The 17,241-nt window shown below is 56.9% G+C and overlaps 4 protein-coding genes across 4 annotated transcripts; 3 read left to right on the forward strand and 1 right to left on the reverse strand.

Annotated features, from left to right (window-relative positions):
* Positions 1-1,033: 1,033 nt before the first annotated feature.
* Positions 1,034-2,204, forward strand: BESB_079740 (uncharacterized protein; the record flags this gene model as incomplete). The annotated part of the gene is made up of 2 exons (XM_029366336.1): positions 1,034-1,502; positions 1,903-2,204. The coding sequence occupies 2 exons, from the start codon at positions 1,034-1,036 to the stop codon at positions 2,202-2,204; spliced, it is 771 nt and encodes a 256-aa protein (XP_029217767.1).
* A 1,574-nt stretch (positions 2,205-3,778) lies between these two features.
* Positions 3,779-6,281, reverse strand: BESB_079750 (uncharacterized protein; the record flags this gene model as incomplete). The annotated part of the gene is made up of 5 exons (XM_029366337.1): positions 3,779-3,810; positions 3,942-4,071; positions 4,407-4,490; positions 4,977-5,039; positions 5,406-6,281. The coding sequence occupies 5 exons, from the start codon at positions 6,279-6,281 to the stop codon at positions 3,779-3,781; spliced, it is 1,185 nt and encodes a 394-aa protein (XP_029217768.1).
* A 1,862-nt stretch (positions 6,282-8,143) lies between these two features.
* On the forward strand, positions 8,144-8,428 carry BESB_079760 (uncharacterized protein; the record flags this gene model as incomplete). Its single annotated transcript, XM_029366338.1, has 1 exon — positions 8,144-8,428. One exon carries the CDS (start codon positions 8,144-8,146, stop codon positions 8,426-8,428), a length of 285 nt encoding a protein of 94 aa, XP_029217769.1.
* Positions 8,429-10,894: 2,466 nt separating this feature from the next.
* BESB_079770 (uncharacterized protein) lies at positions 10,895-16,005 on the forward strand (the record flags this gene model as incomplete). The annotated part of the gene is made up of 3 exons (XM_029366339.1): positions 10,895-11,954; positions 12,212-13,106; positions 13,623-16,005. 3 exons carry the CDS (start codon positions 10,895-10,897, stop codon positions 16,003-16,005), a joined length of 4,338 nt encoding a protein of 1,445 aa, XP_029217770.1.
* Between the last annotated feature and the right edge of the window lie 1,236 nt (positions 16,006-17,241).

Below are 17,241 nucleotides of genomic sequence, written 5' to 3' on the forward strand. Positions count from 1 at the left end.
ATATGACATGGACCTGTCGCTGTGGGCGCTTTCGGTGCCTCTCAGGTAGTCGTTTGCGGTCTTTATTTTTCCATGCGGAACTCGGGGCACGACAGCGAAGCAAAAAACCAAGAAGGTCCCCGGAAGACCTTCAGGGAGAACGCCACGGACCAAGGGAAAGACCGGAGAGTTGCCGGTGCGGCAGAAACGATAATTTCACTAGTTAAAGCCTCACCCTAAGTTTCAGAACGCACAAACAGAAAAGCAGTTGCATGCAAGGACTGGCGGTGAGTAACCCACCAGGTCTTGTGCAAACCTGCCCGCCTCATCTTGATTTTCACATATTGTGCCAGGAATCATCGTCGTACGACCCTGGCTTCCTTTTCTTGCCTTCACTTTATTCTCTGGAGCTTTCTCTTCCTTACTGTGCTGCCATGCGCGTTGAACTTCAGCCCTCAGATTAACATTCCTGCGTGTTCGCGTTGTTGCCCGCTTACCTTCCCTGCCTCTTTTTTTCCCTTTTTTCTTCTCTTTTCTCCCTCTTTTGGGATTTTTCCATCGCCTTGGTGCTGCCATGCTGCCTGATGAGAGTTTCTGATGCCGTTGTGTTTCCGTCTCCTCTAACACCGACGAACGCAGCGTGTCTGATGAGGCTGTGAATGCCGGCGCATAGTCGAGTAGAACGAAGCCCTGCGATTCGTTTCTGGGTTTGAGCGAGGGACTTGAGATCCTCCTCAGTGCCTGGCCCTGATGTCTCCGAGGGGCTTCAAAGCTGGATGACTTCAAGCTTAGGATTCCTCCACCTAAGCTACTTCTGCGTGGCCTCCGCCTCACGACGTTTCCGCGCCTTGCGAGAGTTCCGAGTGATCGTTCGTCTGTCTTCTTGCGCATCTTCATCCCTCACGTCTCCACGTTACTTCCTGTTTCCTGTTGGGTCCCGCTTGCCCCGCGAGTTCCACAGCTGTGTATCTCCTTGCTAGCTCTTTAGCCGCCATTCTGGATAGAATGGTAGTTCTAGCTTCCGCCGGCCTCTGGGCAGCTCTCCGTCGGTACGATGTGGAGCTTCGACGCTTCAGAGTCCTCCCACGCGCCCAGTACCGCGGCTGAATCGTCCTTGGCCTCTTTTCCGGCGACCGTCGCGTCCGACTCCCCTTCCTTCGGCTTTACGTCTTCCGCGACTTTCTCGTCTTCGTTCTCCTCCTCGCTGTACGCGCCTGCCTTCGGCGCAGCTCCAGAGGAGAGCCTGGCGTCGCCTGAATTCAGCGATAGAGACGCATCCGCCTTTCATGTACCCTTTCCTGTTTCAGACGTGCCTGGCGCAGACGCGCAGATCGCCTCCGTCGAGGCCTCTCAGCCAACTGCCCGTGTCCGCCGGAGCTCCGCGGCTCCGCAGCACGCCTCCAGCGACTACCCAGAGTTCCTCCCTCGTCTCGCGCCGGTCCCAGAAGACGACGATAGAGACTTGCGGCAGTTCGCCGTTGCCATCCTCGCAGCCGCCGAGGCACGAGCGAAAGATATCGCCGGTAAGCGGACGCTAGACTCCCCGTGGTGACTGTGACCCGACACACATCGCCGTGAGGCATTGCATAGTGAGTGCGGCTCACATCAACTAATGCTCATGTCCATATGTATATATATATATATATATCCACATATATTTATTTATACATATATATATTTATACGTGATTGGACATGTATATGAAACGTGCGTGACGCATAGACGACTCAGCGCTGCCGCCGCCCCATAGCCCGGTGTCTTTACTAACCGCCGCACTGAAGTGTGTATGTACGGGTGTATGCTTGCATGTATGAATGTATGCTTTTGTATGGTGAGCGAGGGTCTGGGAGGGGCGTTTACGCTGTTTGTACGTTTTTTCATTGTGCACTTCTTGTTGGTTGGCTGTCGACTGCTTCTTTGCAGAAGCGGTGGCAACTCCGCAGAAGCGAGGAGATCCTGCGAAGCCGGAGGCTGGCCGAAGACCGGGGTCTGTTTCGGTGAAGATTTCGAATCCGAAGCAAGCTGCCCTTGAGCTGTCTGTACAGGACCGCCTGCTGCCGCACGTCGAGGCCTCTTTAGGGAGTTTGCAGAGTTTCCTTGCAGCCGTGCGAGCTGAGAAGCAACGCGCGCGCGAATCCCTGCCGCTAGGCGGCTTGGCGCAACGAGCGTGTGAGGCGATAGAAAGGGAAAATGAGAAGTCCATGCGGCGCGATATCTCCCAGTGACGAGCAGAAAATCGCAGAAGCTGGTGGGAGGACTGCGGGGTGCAGCGAGCTTGTTTTGCTGCAAAGCTTCGCAGGCCGTTTTTCCAAGGCAGAAGTTTTCCTGTGTACGGATGCAGGGAGTCGTTTACAGAAAGGTATCTGTCTACGTCTAAAATATGTCATATCAAGCTGATCCCACATGCTTCGATCTACGCACTTGTTAGTCGCATCGAGAGGTCGGAGAATCAAAATAGTCACTCGCGTGCTGCATCGTGATTTGCATCCTTGTGGCGCGTCACGTGCGACGATTCTGCATTGAGATCGCAACACCCGCGTGCATCAGTGTGCCTTCTTGACGACACGATGCGTTTTGACGTTTTCTCAAACAAACGTTGCGCCGCACATCCTCAACAGGCAGCCCGCGATTTCCGTGCGTCCAGTGCTTTCCCCTCAACCTGCTTAAATTCGAAAAGAAGCTGCCATGGACTCGCGAAACTCATCTCCCACACATCCGTTGGACGTCGGCAAAGGGCAGGTTGTGTTACATAAATATATTTATTCAAAGGTAGTTCGCTTCCCGTGTAGCCGTATTTTGGGAAGGTCTTAATCTCTTGTTGCCTGGCCGCAGATTTCTTTACACATATTTACATATACACGCACCCGCCCAACGGAATAGTCGAAGGACAGCCCTGCATGTAGTATATATATATATATGCTGTCACTTATTTAGACGAATTGTGTGCTCGGCGTCACTCCATTCCTTTCTAGAGCAAGAAACAGAGAGGGACTCTGCGCGGCTTTCTGGCTCTAGCGCGTGCGTGCTGTGCAAGCTCTAGGTGAAGGAAACATACTAAGACCAGCTGCGTCTTTCGTAGAATTTCTAGTTCGATCTGATACGGCAAGTCTCAGTAAGGCATGTCTTTGGGGTTTCCTAGGCAGCCGGAATTTTCGTGAGCTCTGACAGGGCAGATAATCGGCAACGGCCGAGCAGCCGCAAGAGACAGCACATGTTCTCTCGCCCCTCCGGCATATGGGAATGAAGACAGACTTACAGAAAGTATTTATGAACTGGTTCGATGGGCATCGTTGATTTCCATTCTGCAAAACGAGAGATGTTTGGTGGCGAGGCCACTCCCCGGGTGTCTCCAGAGGGAACGACAACGACTCGCGCGACGATCCGAGAAAACATCGGCACGCGCGGCCGGCCCGCGAGAAAAAACCCGCCAAGGAAGACTTTCAGGGCACTCCCAGTAGTCTCCTGGGCTCGCGAGGAGACTGAGTAACGCACGCCGAAATATATATATTATATATATGAACAACGCATGCCGAAATATATAGCTATGTATATGCATTTCGGTGGATGCGAGGGACGGCGTCACCACGTATGAAGCGAGGATGCGAGATTTTGCGTGGCAGATTACGCTTCCCGGATCCTTCTTCTCTGTTTAGGAGCCGGCTGTTTCCGGCTCTGATTGGCGATAGAGGCATCCACTGTGCCACAACTGCACCAACGAACGTATATATTTGAATCTGTGTTTAGGTACTTCTATTTGGATTCGCCGCGATGGTCTTGTCTCCTCATACTCTGCGAGCTCTCACGCCTTCTTGTTCCAAGCGGCAACGCCGGCTGCGCGAACGGCACAGGCAAACGGAAGAGCGTATCTGCGGGATCCTCACTACCTCATGCGCACGCACACAGCGATGTTCGTTCACGGGAGCTGCTTCACCTGGCGGCGAAGAGGCCCCCCTCACGCTTACGGAGTGTGTCGCCCATGGTGGTGATGTCCAGGAGGAGCGGCGTCAAGGTGCGCGGATCTGGCTCAGGCTCGAAGGTGACTTCGCTCAGCACATGGCGGCTGGTCACGGCTTTCTCTTCGGCGACGAAGGCCTGCAAAGCGGATACAGCGACGCAGCAGGCGACGACCTTGCACATTTCCACGATGCACGAACATATCCTCGTCTGCATGCAGCAAACACCTGTACGCCAGCAGACCGGTGCCCTCCGCACACGCCGCGTACGAGCGGATCGGCCTCTACAATGGAGATGCTAGAGCGGCGCGAGTGCGAGGCCACACATGGCTGCTTCTCTGCTGCCGCCCCCCGCCATTCCCCCCGGCCCTCTCCTGATTGATCGGAGGCGCCTGGCTCGGTGTCGCTCGGTGTGTGTCTGCAGGGGCGAGGATCTCGAAACCAGGCGGCGTGCGTTTGTTCCGGGGACGGTACCTTCTGGATGTCCAGCAGCTGCGACTTCAGCGAGTCGAGCGACGGCATGTAGTGCGTCTTGTACGCGGCCGCGGGCATTTTTTTCTGTCCCCCCCCCCGCCCCCCATACACACACACACGCGGATGTAATGTGTGCAAAGTGCGATGATGGCAAATCGAACGGCGGCAAACGCGGAGGCGGAAATCGCTGCGAGGGGCGCGTGACCGTTTTGCTCTGCTGCTCCGGGCCACAAGAGGCATCTCTCGCAACGCATGTCCAGTTCTGAACCAAATCACGCTGGAGGGCGGTAAGCGGGCAACGAACGCGCGCAGGGAAACCTTGGCGGAATCCGATCGCGCAATCTGCTCATAAAGGACTGTAGCGCTGGCAGTCTGCAAATCTACCTAGACTAGCAGAGCGAACGGTGAGACGCTTCTGCACAGCGGGCGGGTCGGCTGTGTTCGCGCAGACAATCCTACGGAAACAGAACCTTAAATGTCTGCGTGTGGGTGTGCGGGCAAGCACGCCAAAACGCAAGGCGAAAACAGACAGCCGAGTGTGTTGCCTCGATCGCCCTCTAGTCAGCCTACCTCGTAGAACTTGTTCATGCGGTCAAACGCCTCCAAGACGCTCGACAGCGGAAGGCCAGCCTCCTGCAGTCAGACAAAGTCGGCAGCAAAAAGGCGCGAATTTTCACCTTATTGGTAAACACTTCAGGCACGTTACTGTGGGAGGTATCCTGTTCTTCATTCCAAGCATCTACAGTTCTCTGGCTACCTGCTCCGCCCCTGCGTGGACAACTCCTCTGCGACTCCTCTCCCTTGACGTGGAAAGATTCGAGACCTGCCCACGCCTGCCGTTAGAGGTCACATGGCTTCTGGTCCTTTGAGATCATACTAACGGCGCGAAAGGGAATTGCGTTTCAGAGAAAAGGGATGTTTGTGGATCAGCTTCCGAACGTGTCTGGAAGAAACGTAACGGCCGGTCGCTCGGCGTCAAACGTGGGCACATGCACTTACCTGTAGCAGCTCGAACATGACTTTGGTGGAGTCTCTGTTGAGGATTTCGCCGCGGAGTTCTCCAGCGCAGGCAAATTGGAGGAGGCGGTGGAGTCGGCGAACCTCGAATTTGAGAAGTTCGCGGGCGAAAACTTTCCTTTCGTCTTGCGGGGGTTTCTCCTTGTCGGCTTCCGGAGGCACCGCGGCCTCCAGGGCCTCGGGCTCGAACGTCGCCATGACGCGGGCGGCTTCGGCTCCGGGGAGGTGGTGAGAGTTCGTGTGCAGCTCCAGAGGAGAAATCAAGCGTTCGTGAGCGTCTGCAGCCCGGTACAGGAACATGAGGTTTCCGTTGCTGAAGGCCGGCGACGCGTCAGAAAGAAGAGACATGTGGCATCGCAGGTAGGACCGCAGCGTGAGGGCTAACGGCGTCGGCTTCTCCTCTGCGTCCGCGCACTGTGCGTTGGACGCTGCAGTTCCTGACGCCTGCGCAGAAAGGCAAGAGGGCTCGCCACGGGCCTCGGAGAAGGCGGCGTGAGAGCCGAAACCTGACAGAGTCCCCGTGAATCTGAACGGGGCCGCCGGCGCGTACGCAGCCGCCGCTGGGAGTCTGGCGTCCAGCGAGGGCGCCGATGCAGCTTTCTCAAAGAGACTGCGAGGGAGGGAAGACGAGGGGGCAGACAGCTTTGAGAGCGACACGGACGAAGGAGAGACGCTGATGTACGCCCCTGGGACGCGGGCAGCCCCGTACGAGCCAGAAGGAAAAGCTGACTGCGGCTGAAGCTGGAGGGCGGTCACGCTGGAGACAGAGAGGAAAACCAGACACAGGGGGGATGCAACAGGGCAAACGGAGGCGAATTGCCTGCGTGGCGGCGAAGAGGCACAGAGATACGCCTCCATTTCTGTACGGCTTCAACAGGAAAAGTGCACAGAAAATCAGGCACGTGGAGGAGGAGGAGGAGGAGGAGGGTCTACACACAAGGGCCCGAAGTCCTGCCGACTGCCAAGACGAACCAGAACGGCAATAAAACTGCGCCCCTTTGCGAGAAAAGCTGACGAGTGGCGAAAAAGCGAGAAAAGGAGCAAAAATTCTGGAAAGCTCAGAATCTTTCGGTGGAGAGCTGCCAAAAAAGAAGACACACTTCTGCGTCTTCTACGCGGGGCCCGGGCGCGCAGTCTCTCACGCGGTGGCGTTGCTGGCGACGAGACATCTAACCGCATGCGGAGAGACGCACAGGGCAAGACACGATTCCGACGACTGGGCAGTGAGCGACACTTCCACGTCTACTTGCGAAACAAGTTACACGAACACGTGTGCTCTAGCGCACAAAAAGCCTCTCCAGCGTTGAATTCTTCCTCTATCACTCCAGGCCCCGCCCAGAGTGTGAAGTTAAGGCACCCCGAGCTACACGTACTGGAGAGGCAACAACATCATCTGCTCAAACGGCGGCGATGTGCTAATGCCGCCGAGGGCAATGATGATTCATGCCGAAATGGCAAGCGAAGTTACGGCTGTAAACTTACAGTCCTAAACAGAAGTATCCCGTTCGACTCCAAGTGCCTAGAGCGTCACTGGTCTTATTTGTACCAACTCGGACGACTTCCACGTTCATGAGTGTTTTTCACCATGCACGACAGGGGATATAATCTTAAAGACGTCTCAAATCCACTCACTTTATCGGCTCTGGCGCTCCACAGGTCAGTCAGCATGGATGAGCGAATTGAGATAGTTGTCGAGATGAGCGTTTTCCATGCCACGCCCCGCTCGAGACTACGCTGGCGTCTATGGATGCGGCGGGCTCGTAGTGCAGATAGTGCAGCAGCCTAACTACTGTTCATTTGTTTGCATTCGGAGAGCACACAAGAGTGTGCAGAAGACTGTCCTTCTTTTTCGGCGAGCCACTGCACGGCTGTGATATCACTGGACTGCCTGTTTTTTTGGCCCGTTATTCGTCTCCTGTATTTGTGACGGACGATGCCGAGTTGTAGGATGGCGCATTGTGTTGTTCATACGGTATGCCGCGTACCGCCTTTGGACCGCGACTATACAGCATTTAAGGAAACACTCGTCCTGTGTCTACCCAGTCTGTAGCATGCCTCTAATACGCGCCGCGCAATCATGGCCGAGCTTGAAAGTAACGATTAATGACGCACATGTTCTAGCGAACATTGCGTCCCGCACGCGAGCAATCAAACGACATCTCCCCGCTACCGTGATTATAAAGCTATTTTGTCAACGCTGTACATCCTTACGAGGTGCGCATACTTTTCGAGCCGCCTAGAGGTGGAAATCGAGTGCGGGTTGCACCTTCGCATCGGAGAAATATCAACACAGGGGCTGTTCTCTTGTATAGTGAACGGCACTGAGGCCGGGAAGTATGCGTTTGCTTGCAGTCGACCAGTGAGTGTTGTCGCCGACTAACGTATCACGTGAGACAGCCAGCATCCTGCAGCCACAGTGAAACGACACAAGTCAAAAGAAGTCGTTTCTTCCCCCTCTGGTGAGCACACTCCATGAACGTGAGTTAGGGTCCGACTTGGTGTGTCAGTTTTTTTGGGACACTGCTCACTTCGCCTCGTATTCTCGTTGCCTGAGATCGACGGGGGGTACGTCAGGCCAGCCAGATTGAAGTCGAGGCTTTCGTCACCCAACCATAACTGTCGCTTTCCTCCTTTGTCACCTCTCTCTCTCTTGTTCTGGCACGCGGCGCCTTCCACGCTTCCGAGTTTGCTGCCCTTTGACTTTTTTGCCTCCCGACATCATGTCTTTGAGCGACATCGGCCAACGCACCATGCACTTTTCGGTGCCGCAACCGCCCAGCTCCAAGGACAGGTTGACGTACGGGCTGCTCGGGGTGCTGAACTGCTTCTTCTTCGGCCTCGGGATGATCGTCATCGGTTTTCTGCAAAATGATGTGTCCAACATGATGATTGGCATTCTCCAGCTCCTCCTGCCAGTCATCGGTTGGATCTGGGCCGTCGTTTGGGGCGTCCTCATTGTTTTGAAAGCGACCCTGAAGGACACGTCCTATACGAGTCCGGTATAGAGTGTGCATGAACGAAAGCGAAGCAGAAGGACGTTCGAGAGCTACTGTCGAAGCAAATCCTGTTCTCAGTGTTCACTTGACGCGTATTGTAGCACACACGCGTTCCCGTATCGAGTATATCTGAGATTGTGTGTTGCATTGAGTCTAGCACGTCTCTTTTACAACTGGTGTCTGTTACGTACAACCACGCGCACGCGAACGCTAGCCCGAAGCTCCATGGGTGACAGTTCAGATCCCAATGAGCCCGTTGTGCCGGCCTGCGTCTAGGCAGTCTCAGTTTCACAGTCGACTGCAATGTCAACCTCTGTGCCTGGGTGACGCAATCAAGAGAGCATCCCAACAGCTGCAGCACCAATACACGCACTTACAGATGCTTTTGGCACTCACGTACTACCACACAGGATGCTAAATGAATATCATAGCTTCGCCTTTCTGCCGCCTCGCTCTCACAGAAAACTATCACGGGCAATAAAGTACAAATATATTCCACACAAGCCTGTTCTGCGGTCCCTAATGTGGCTGGGATCACGGGGTACTGTTCTGCCACTGACGACAGCAGTGGAAGACGCCGGTTCGAAGTCTCTGAAGCTCATGATTGTAGCTCGCAGATTAAAGTATCCTCGCGGAAACACCTCTGCACAACCACGAGTCGACGTTTCGAGCATACTTCTCTCATGCGGGGCATTCATGTTCTCCGGATTGACGCACAGTGACGCTGGCATCATGTATTCCCTTCTGCCGCGCGTATTTCATGCGGTGTCCTCAAGAATGCTAACCTGTATAGTGGTCACTGCGCACTCTGCTGGGCTGGCACCATCTACTCGATGTTTTCGAATTTGTTTGTAAATCTCCCAGGTGTAGCTCGCACGAGAGAGCTCAGATGTTGGTGTTCGCGTTGGCTCGTTACAGCCACAGGAACTCCCTCCACCATCAATTCTGCAAAGCGTTGTCCCTCTCTCTTGCAGTAAACATCCTCTTCTTCCAGGCAGATGGATAAAAAGGTATCCGTGCGGCAAACTACTCCACACCAGCGAGATGGCAACGCCGGTTGAGAGCTCCAGGCAACGGATCGCCCCCGGTTTCGCCGATCTATTCAATGCGTTTTTTGCTTGTGTTCTGCGCTGCCTTGGAAGTCAGCAGAGGAGGCGACTTGCGCCAATCAGCTCAACAGCACATTCTGCGCCCTCCTGTAGAGTTTTTCGAATGTGTCCACACGATAGGTCGGTGCGTAGGATGCCTGTGGAAATCGGGCAAAATAGACTGCGCGCATTTGGATCTCGTATGATATCCCAGCCGACTATTCTTTAGGCGGTCGTCGAGAAGGCTTATCTTCCACCACTACGCCTCGTATTATACAGACTCTGCACTTACAGATACACGCTTGCCTTGGCGATGCTGATGGTCAGAGTAGTGACAGTCTGCGGGCCTTTCCATCAGCCACAGTCCCTTCCTGTGGTGTCTTTTGTTCCCTCGCTGGCAGTAAGTATAGTGTTTTTACAGGTTGCGGGATTCAATTTTTCGTCTCCACCCCTGTGACTAGCTTGAAGTGGCTTTGATACACTGCGCAGTCGCAGGCGCCTTGAAGACGTCACCTAGGAGGCTAGTTCTGAAAACTGAAGGGTGGCCTCTCCGATGGAGTTGGATAACTAGAAACACTCTGTGGCTGAAGTGTTTAGGGCTTTGCCTAGTGAGAGGAGGATAGCTCTCGTCACAGCGCCGACATGCCCGCGATCTCGCGCACTAGCGTCGATGCATGCGCAGGACGAAGACATGCAGAAAACGACGAATGTCTTGCGCATTCGGATTCTCCAGTTTTAGCGTACTGCACAAATCACGTCTTACGAATGGCCATCTCCACATGTTACGGACACAATACTCTCGACAAAAATCCGAAGAGAATCCATCTTCAAGAGTGACCTTCGTAATTCAGCGATCGTCCTGCTGGTGTTTTTCTTGGCTTCTTTTCGAGATTAGCACACGGTTGCAGAGAGCATTCGGTTCATCCTGTGTAAAAATATCCTTCCCTCCTTACTTGAGTTTTTCCTGCAGAAGTACTTTGCGCCCTTTTGCTGGTGTGCAATTTCGGCCCCGTTTCCTGCAGACCCGAAGAGAAGATTTTTTCCAAGTGTGCAATCTAAAACCCCCCTCTACGGATAACCGAATACCATGCGCTTGGCGGTACGAGCTAGCTCAGCAGCGGAGAGCTTGATGTAGTCCCAGTGTTTTCTGCGGTTGCCCTCACCTGCCTCTGCGCCATCCTGTCAGTCTAAGTGAGGTTTTTCCAGGTATTCTCTCACTGCATCGCTTCCTCGCGCCGTCCTGCAGCGATGCAGTCTGCGCGACCGTGCCTCAGGCGGCATTCCGAGCCAAAAATTCGGCAATGCATAAGAACCCCGATGTGATGGACACGGTTAGATTTTGAAGGGAAGTCCCTGGGGTGTACCTACACCGACTGATGCGGAAGTCATGAGTTGGAAACTGATCAACTGCAACTCCGGTGAGGTGTGGGCCCTGCCCCCCTCTTTGTCTTGCGTGCCTAGTGGATTTTCACAGGATGCTGAGGCCAGGAAGACCGGCAGAGGCAGCGATGTGTTTCGATCCGAGACGGCGAATGCGCCGCAACGAAAGCATCACTCTGCGGACTCTCCCTCGTCTCTCGGAGATGCCGATGAGGCCGTAGACTACGCGTTTAGCGTCGGCCGGAGTCCCCAGTGTGCGCTTCAAATTCCAGACCGCGGCGTGAGCCGCCTTCACGGCTGCTTCCGAGTTTTTCCTCCCGCGCCTGAAGCGATCTTTCTCTCTTCACGGGATCGTCTTCCTCTTCCGGAGGGAGTCGCGTCGCCGACCTCGGTGCCAGAAAGCAGTCTCGAAGGCAACGAGCCATCCCTCCCCGGTCGATCCTCCAGCCTTCCACTCACCACACCGACGCATGAGTCACACCTTCACGCACACCTAAAACCTCTGCTGACACCCCCGCCTGTCTCGCCTGTCTCCTGCAGCTCCGCGCTCTCCTCTGGGTGTCGCGTAAAGAGAGAGGGGTTAACCGAGACGCCGAATTCCTGTTCTGCTCGCGGTGACGATGACTCTTGCCGGCGGCGGCTTGTCCGCTGGTCGGTGACTCAGACCGGACGCGTGTTTTTCGTCGATTTTTCCACCAGCGGCACCAAGCGGAACGACGTCCTGCTTCGCTACCCGCCTGAGCTCCGCGAGGCGCACCGGAGGGGCCGCGCGGGCTCCAAATCCAAGGATGCAGGCGTCGCAGCAGAGGACCCCACGGGGACGCGAAGGTGGTTCGAGCTGTTTGACGGCGATATCCTTCGTTTTGGCCCGTGCTCTTCTGACTTTGTGCTTCGCTTCTTCCCACTTGTCTTCTGTCTCTCCTCGTCGCGGCCCCTAGCGTCTCCCTCGATCTCCGCTGAGCAGACGCCGGGCGCCGCAAGAGCCGCGTCCGACAGCGCGCGACAGGACGCGACTCCCACGAGCGCGGAAGTCGTCGATGAGCTGTGCGAGAGAGGCAGATGGAGCGGTAAGGCGTGCGTGGTATGATCAACGCCTTCGCCTGCTGCGGTCGCTTGCCTCTTTCCGCGAAGGACACGAGCACGAGTCATGGCAAACCCTGCGTACTGACACAGCGAGTTGTGACGCGACGTGTCCTGTATATCCCTTCACTCTGTGGCCTGCAACTTCGAATTTGTAGAATTCATATATTTTAGAGCTACGACTGAGCACTCCACGCATCGCCCTCGTAGACATTTGGAACTGTTTTCTCTCCGATGCTCACAGGCGCGTATTTCCTCACGGAGCGATGGCATCCGGCGTGTTGCGCGTTGCTTGTGCCAAGTCGCCCGCCGCTGCCGCGGACGAAGCTTCTCGGGTGCATTCTATCGAATCGCCCGCTTCTGAGTCCCTCGATCTTTCCGCTGTCGCTTCTGCAGCCCACGGAGGGCGCAACGCCAGCCCCGCCCCGCGCGAGAGGCATCTACCTAGCAAGATGCCTTCTCGAGGCAGACGGTTGCCCTCTCTGCCTCTCTCCCACCTCGCCGGCAGCGTGCTCCGGCGCCGAAGCGACCGCCAAGTCCGCGCTGAGCGGCAGCGGGCCCTCGTCTATTAGCCGCGAAGCCGACGCTTCCTCCCGCGCGGCGGAGGCCGTTCGCCGCTGTGCTCGCTGCCATCTCGCGCAGGCGCAGCGCGAGGGCGGGCGGCAAGGCGAAAGCGCGAGAGAAGGAGAGTCGAGCCTAGGCGTCGCGTGCTCGCCAGAGGCCGAGACTGACTGGCGACGCCTCGTGAAGGGAGAGGGCGAAGAGTCAACCCTCGAGGCGCGCTCGCGGGTCAAGACCGAAAAGGACCCCCGCCAGGGCGCAACCCGAGTGGGGCCGGGCGCAGCTGCAGACAGGGCTGCTTCGGAGGACGAGGGGAGCAAGAGGAGGCAAGCTCGTGGCTTTGCGATTGCCGATGCGTTCCTGCCAATGGCCGCCATCAACAGCCACCAGATCCTGAGGGGCTACGCTAAACAGCCTCTCTTAACTCCGCGACAGGATCTCTTTCGGAACTTCGTGTTTTGGCTCTTCTTCCCGCCGGCCGGCGCTGAAAGCCACAACTGGTTTCAACGCGGAGAGCAGGCTGAAGAAGACAGAGAAGAGCCGCGGAAACGCTCCAGTCAGCTTGCGGAGCTCCTCAGGTAACATGCGCCGGTGGTGTCCATATCGCGGCAAACAAACGAGTCGTAGCCCATTCATAGGTAATCAAATCTTTAAAAACTCCTCATACATGCCTTCTATGCAGCCAACCCGGCAAAGCCCCTCCTGCGGAGCGTAACTCTACAGCTAGCAGAAATTCAAAAACGAAGTTTGAAGCTCGCCTAAATGAACAACCTTCAGTGAGTTTCTCCTCACCCCTCGCGCCCAGGCAACTCCCCGGCGAGCGTGTGCGCCATATCCCTTCTCGGCGTTAGGCCTTGGTGGCTACGTGCCGGTTTTCCAGCCGCCAGTCTGCTTGCGGCAAGTCCTTGAGGACTATATCTCTCGCTGGCCGCGGCTCGGTGTGTGTGGCTCTTTGCGGCGCGCGCGGGAATTTAGTTTCCTCTGTCTCCAGTGGGAGGCGCTCTTTTTTGCTCATCCGTTCGTCTCTTCCGGAGTCTTTCGCCTCTCCACGGCGCGGTCCCGTCCGCTCTTTCGCTTGGACTCCGTCTGCGCAGGCAGGGGCGCGTCCCCGTCATCGACCTCTTCGCCGCCGCACGCGAGTCTGCGCCTTCGTCCGCTGCTTCGCAAGCCTCTGTTCTCTTTTCGGCTCCCGCCCCCGCGCGTCAGGAGGCTCCTTCCTCGCGGGGACTGCTTTCCGCGCGCGACTGCCTGCTCGCGCTGGAAGACGACTCGCTCGCGGTGCCCAGCGCAGCGAATCCGCCGCAGCAGGTCTGCCCGGTGCGCTTGGCTCACTGGCTTCACACGAAACTTGAGGAAACGCGGACGAATCGAGAGGAATTAATCGCGTCTTTCCGTGGCTCTCCTCAGGTTGGAGCAGCGGACCGCGACGCCACGACGCATGCGGAAACGTGGAGTGCGGCTTCGTGTTTGCCTTGCCCAGCGCTTTCCGCCCGCGGCTCCTCACCACCGAAAGAGAGTTTTGTTTTGGTCGTTCCGAAGGACCTCGAAGCCGCGGCACTGGACTCCAAGACAGCGTCCCTCCTCACAGGGATCCTCCTCGCCATGTACCTTGCCTTTTCGGGGTGTCTGCCTCCCTTGTCGACCGCCTGCGCCTCTCCCGCCCACGACTGCTTGCATCTCTCCTCTGTGCGTGCCCCCTCGGTAGCGTCTGCTGCGCCCGCGGCGCGTCACGACGCGCCGACGCTTTTCGTCTGCTCCGAATTCCAGATCGCACTGTCCATTCTTCTGGGCGTCCCCCTGTTCCCTCTGTCGCGAGGCGGAAGTGCCGGCGGCATACGCCCGGCGGCAGGCTGCGAGGCCCTCGCGCAGAGCCTCGCGCCCCGCGACTCGTCCTCGGCTGCGCCGGGGGGGGCGTCGCAGTCGCTGGAGCCGTCCACGAAGAAGCTGGAGGAAAGCGAACTCTTCCGGAGCCTGCGCGAGGAAGCGTGGCAGCGCGCGCTGGCCGTCGCCGGCGCGACGAGCCGAGCCGCCAGCCGCGCAGAAGCAGAAGCGCATAAGGAGGACCGGCGCAGAGGCGCGCGCGGCATGGGTCAAGTCACAGGGTGCGCTCGCGACGCCGACCGATCTGGCGACGCGCATGCGAGGCTGAGTCTCCCGAACGAGCCCCTCCACCGGACGCCGGCTTCTCAAGTCACCAGGGGCCTCCAGGGCACCGCCGTCACGCCCTCACCTGTGCGCGCAGCCCCTTTACTGCTCCCCGCTCGCGCGGCTGCCGCCTCCTGTTCGCCTCGTAAACGTCTAGGTCCCTTGCGCGGCGCTAGGGCAGCAGAGGCCCCGCTGCAGCTCGTCGCTGTGAGTTGCCGGCCGATGGGAGTGGACAGCCGGGGCGAAGGCGCACCCTGGTCGTCGGGAGACTTCGCAGAGCCTGGCGCAATGGGCCTCTCTGACGGCCTCGCAGCCTCGACGTCGGCGCGACAGCGTTCAAGCTGCGGCGTGTGGCGGCGCAAACGCAGGGCGACGAGTGAAGGAAACGGCGGGGATGGAGGCGAGCACAGCAGGGAAGGCGCAGGCGAGAAGGACATGAGCCCGCGAGTACGAGCCGAACGACCTGCCCCCCAGGCAGCGCGACAAGAGGTTGGGTGCCTTCCAATGGAGGAGCGGCAAGAGGTCGCCCCGCGCTGCGGTGACGTCAAGTGCTTCCGGAAGAATCGAGTGCTCCAGCGGCGACCCAGTGGAAAGCCTGAGCGCGTCAGCCTTGCGCCGCTCACTAGTTGTCCTCCTGCAGCTTCGTCTGGCTCCTTCTCCCAGCCCATGAATGGCGGGCGAAGCGAGGAGGACGAGGCGGAGACAGCGAATGGAGGGGAAGCCGGCGGAAGAGCAAAGCACCCAAACCACGCCAAGGGCGTCGGCGGGCTCGGCCGCGTCTCGCCTCTTCGCGCCTGTGCGGGAGAAGAGGAAGCGCATGCTCGGAGAGGAACAAGAGAGTGTGGCGGCGCAGAGCTCCAAACGGGCTTGGAGTGCTGTTTGCCGGGGAACCATAGTCGCAGCCGATGTGGAGAGCGTCCTCAGGGCTTGAGGGGTTCGACGGAGCCGCTTCTACTGGGCGAACTGAAAGAAGCCACGGACGGGCCCCAAGGCAGGGAGGAGGTGCGAGCTCGAGGCCGGGCGGTGAGTAGAGAGGAGGAGACCGGGAGAGAGACACCCAACACAAACCGAGCCCGTGGCGCGGGCGGCGGCGCGCAGCACAGCGGCAAAGACGACATGCAGGGGGAGAACAAGTGGCAAACTCCACATGCGCATGCGGATTCAGTGTGCCAGCCGGTGACTCCAAGAGACGAACGGAAGAGGCCTGAAGGGCGAGAAAGCGAGGCGCCCGCAGGCGCTACACAGCCTTCGAGCCCAGCCGCGGATCGGCCTCCGGCTGCCAAAGCGGCGGGTCCAGCGAAGAAGCGGCGTCTTCCTTGGCAGCAACGATGACCTTGCAGGACTTCAGGTGCTCCTGCAGGGACACAAATCACGCCGATGTGAGAAAGTGCATTTATATATATATATATATACATAGCGACTGTAGAGATGAGGCCGGCAGAGGTGAATGGGCGTCTAAGCTGCTGCATCGGCGCTTAGAAGTGCAAACACTCGAAGACAAGGGGATATGTGTATTCATATAAGTTGACAACAGATAGGTACATAGACAGCATAGGGAGATGTCCATGTATGCAAGCAGCTTGCATAGGAAGCTGGTATCTAGGGTCGCACGAAAGGTGCACGTGAAGTCGTTTAGGGTCTAGCTGAGAAATTCATGAAAGGCTAATTGTGCGCGACGGCTGTTGGGAAACGAACAGGATTCTTTCTCCGACTGAATAATCAAGCATGCCGTCTCTAGAGCTCGGTGTGGGGGCGCACGCCCAGTTGAAAAGTGGCTGGGTAAATGGTGTTTTTAGTCGAGCGATTTTCTGGCTCATCTCATGCCCCAATCTACCAGGCATGGTTGTGCCCGTCTCCGGCAACAAATACTAGCGATTGATCGCCAGAATAAATCCAAGACAGTATGGACTTTGCAGGTAGTCATATATCTATATTTCTGCGCCATCCGCGTGCATCCTCTGGTTCTCATCACCACTGTCAAGGCCTCACTTGCGTTGCCGCTTCTCCGTCTGCGAAATTGTTTTGGAAAACACAACTTCAAATGTCACGGGACTCTCTGCGTCTTGAATTGCCCTCAGCCGCCCACCGCGGATTCGCTCCAGCTTGACAAGCATCTATATGCCAGCGTAGCGAGACACCTACTCGTAACGAACGAAGCAACTGAGAAGCACGTAATTTGCATATATAATATGCCGTCTTCTCTTCTTTCTTTTTTCCAAAGGGTCTTCTTCACTGTGCGCAAATGAAGCATATAGACTTCCGTTCGCGCTTCAACGCACAGCCACAAGTTGCATTCATCGGTTGCGCACCAAGGGCTGCAGGAGCTTCTGCATTAAGAGCTCTATTTCCGTCACGTGGAAGTGTGGCACGGTGTATGCAAATTATAAGAATGAACTGAGACAAATGGAACCACCAGGTTCGACGTCTGAAGTACCTGGAAAAAGCCGCGTTCACACGCGCGCATGCGCAGCTCGACCAAATCTCGTATCTCACACACGAACTCCGTTTTACATTATTTTACCCTCTATTCATATTTATATATATACGCCTACATTCTGAAAGAGTACA

Source organism: Besnoitia besnoiti, chromosome VII, assembly GCF_002563875.1.
Source record: "Besnoitia besnoiti strain Bb-Ger1 chromosome VII, whole genome shotgun sequence".
NCBI classification, from domain to species: domain Eukaryota; phylum Apicomplexa; class Conoidasida; order Eucoccidiorida; family Sarcocystidae; genus Besnoitia; species Besnoitia besnoiti.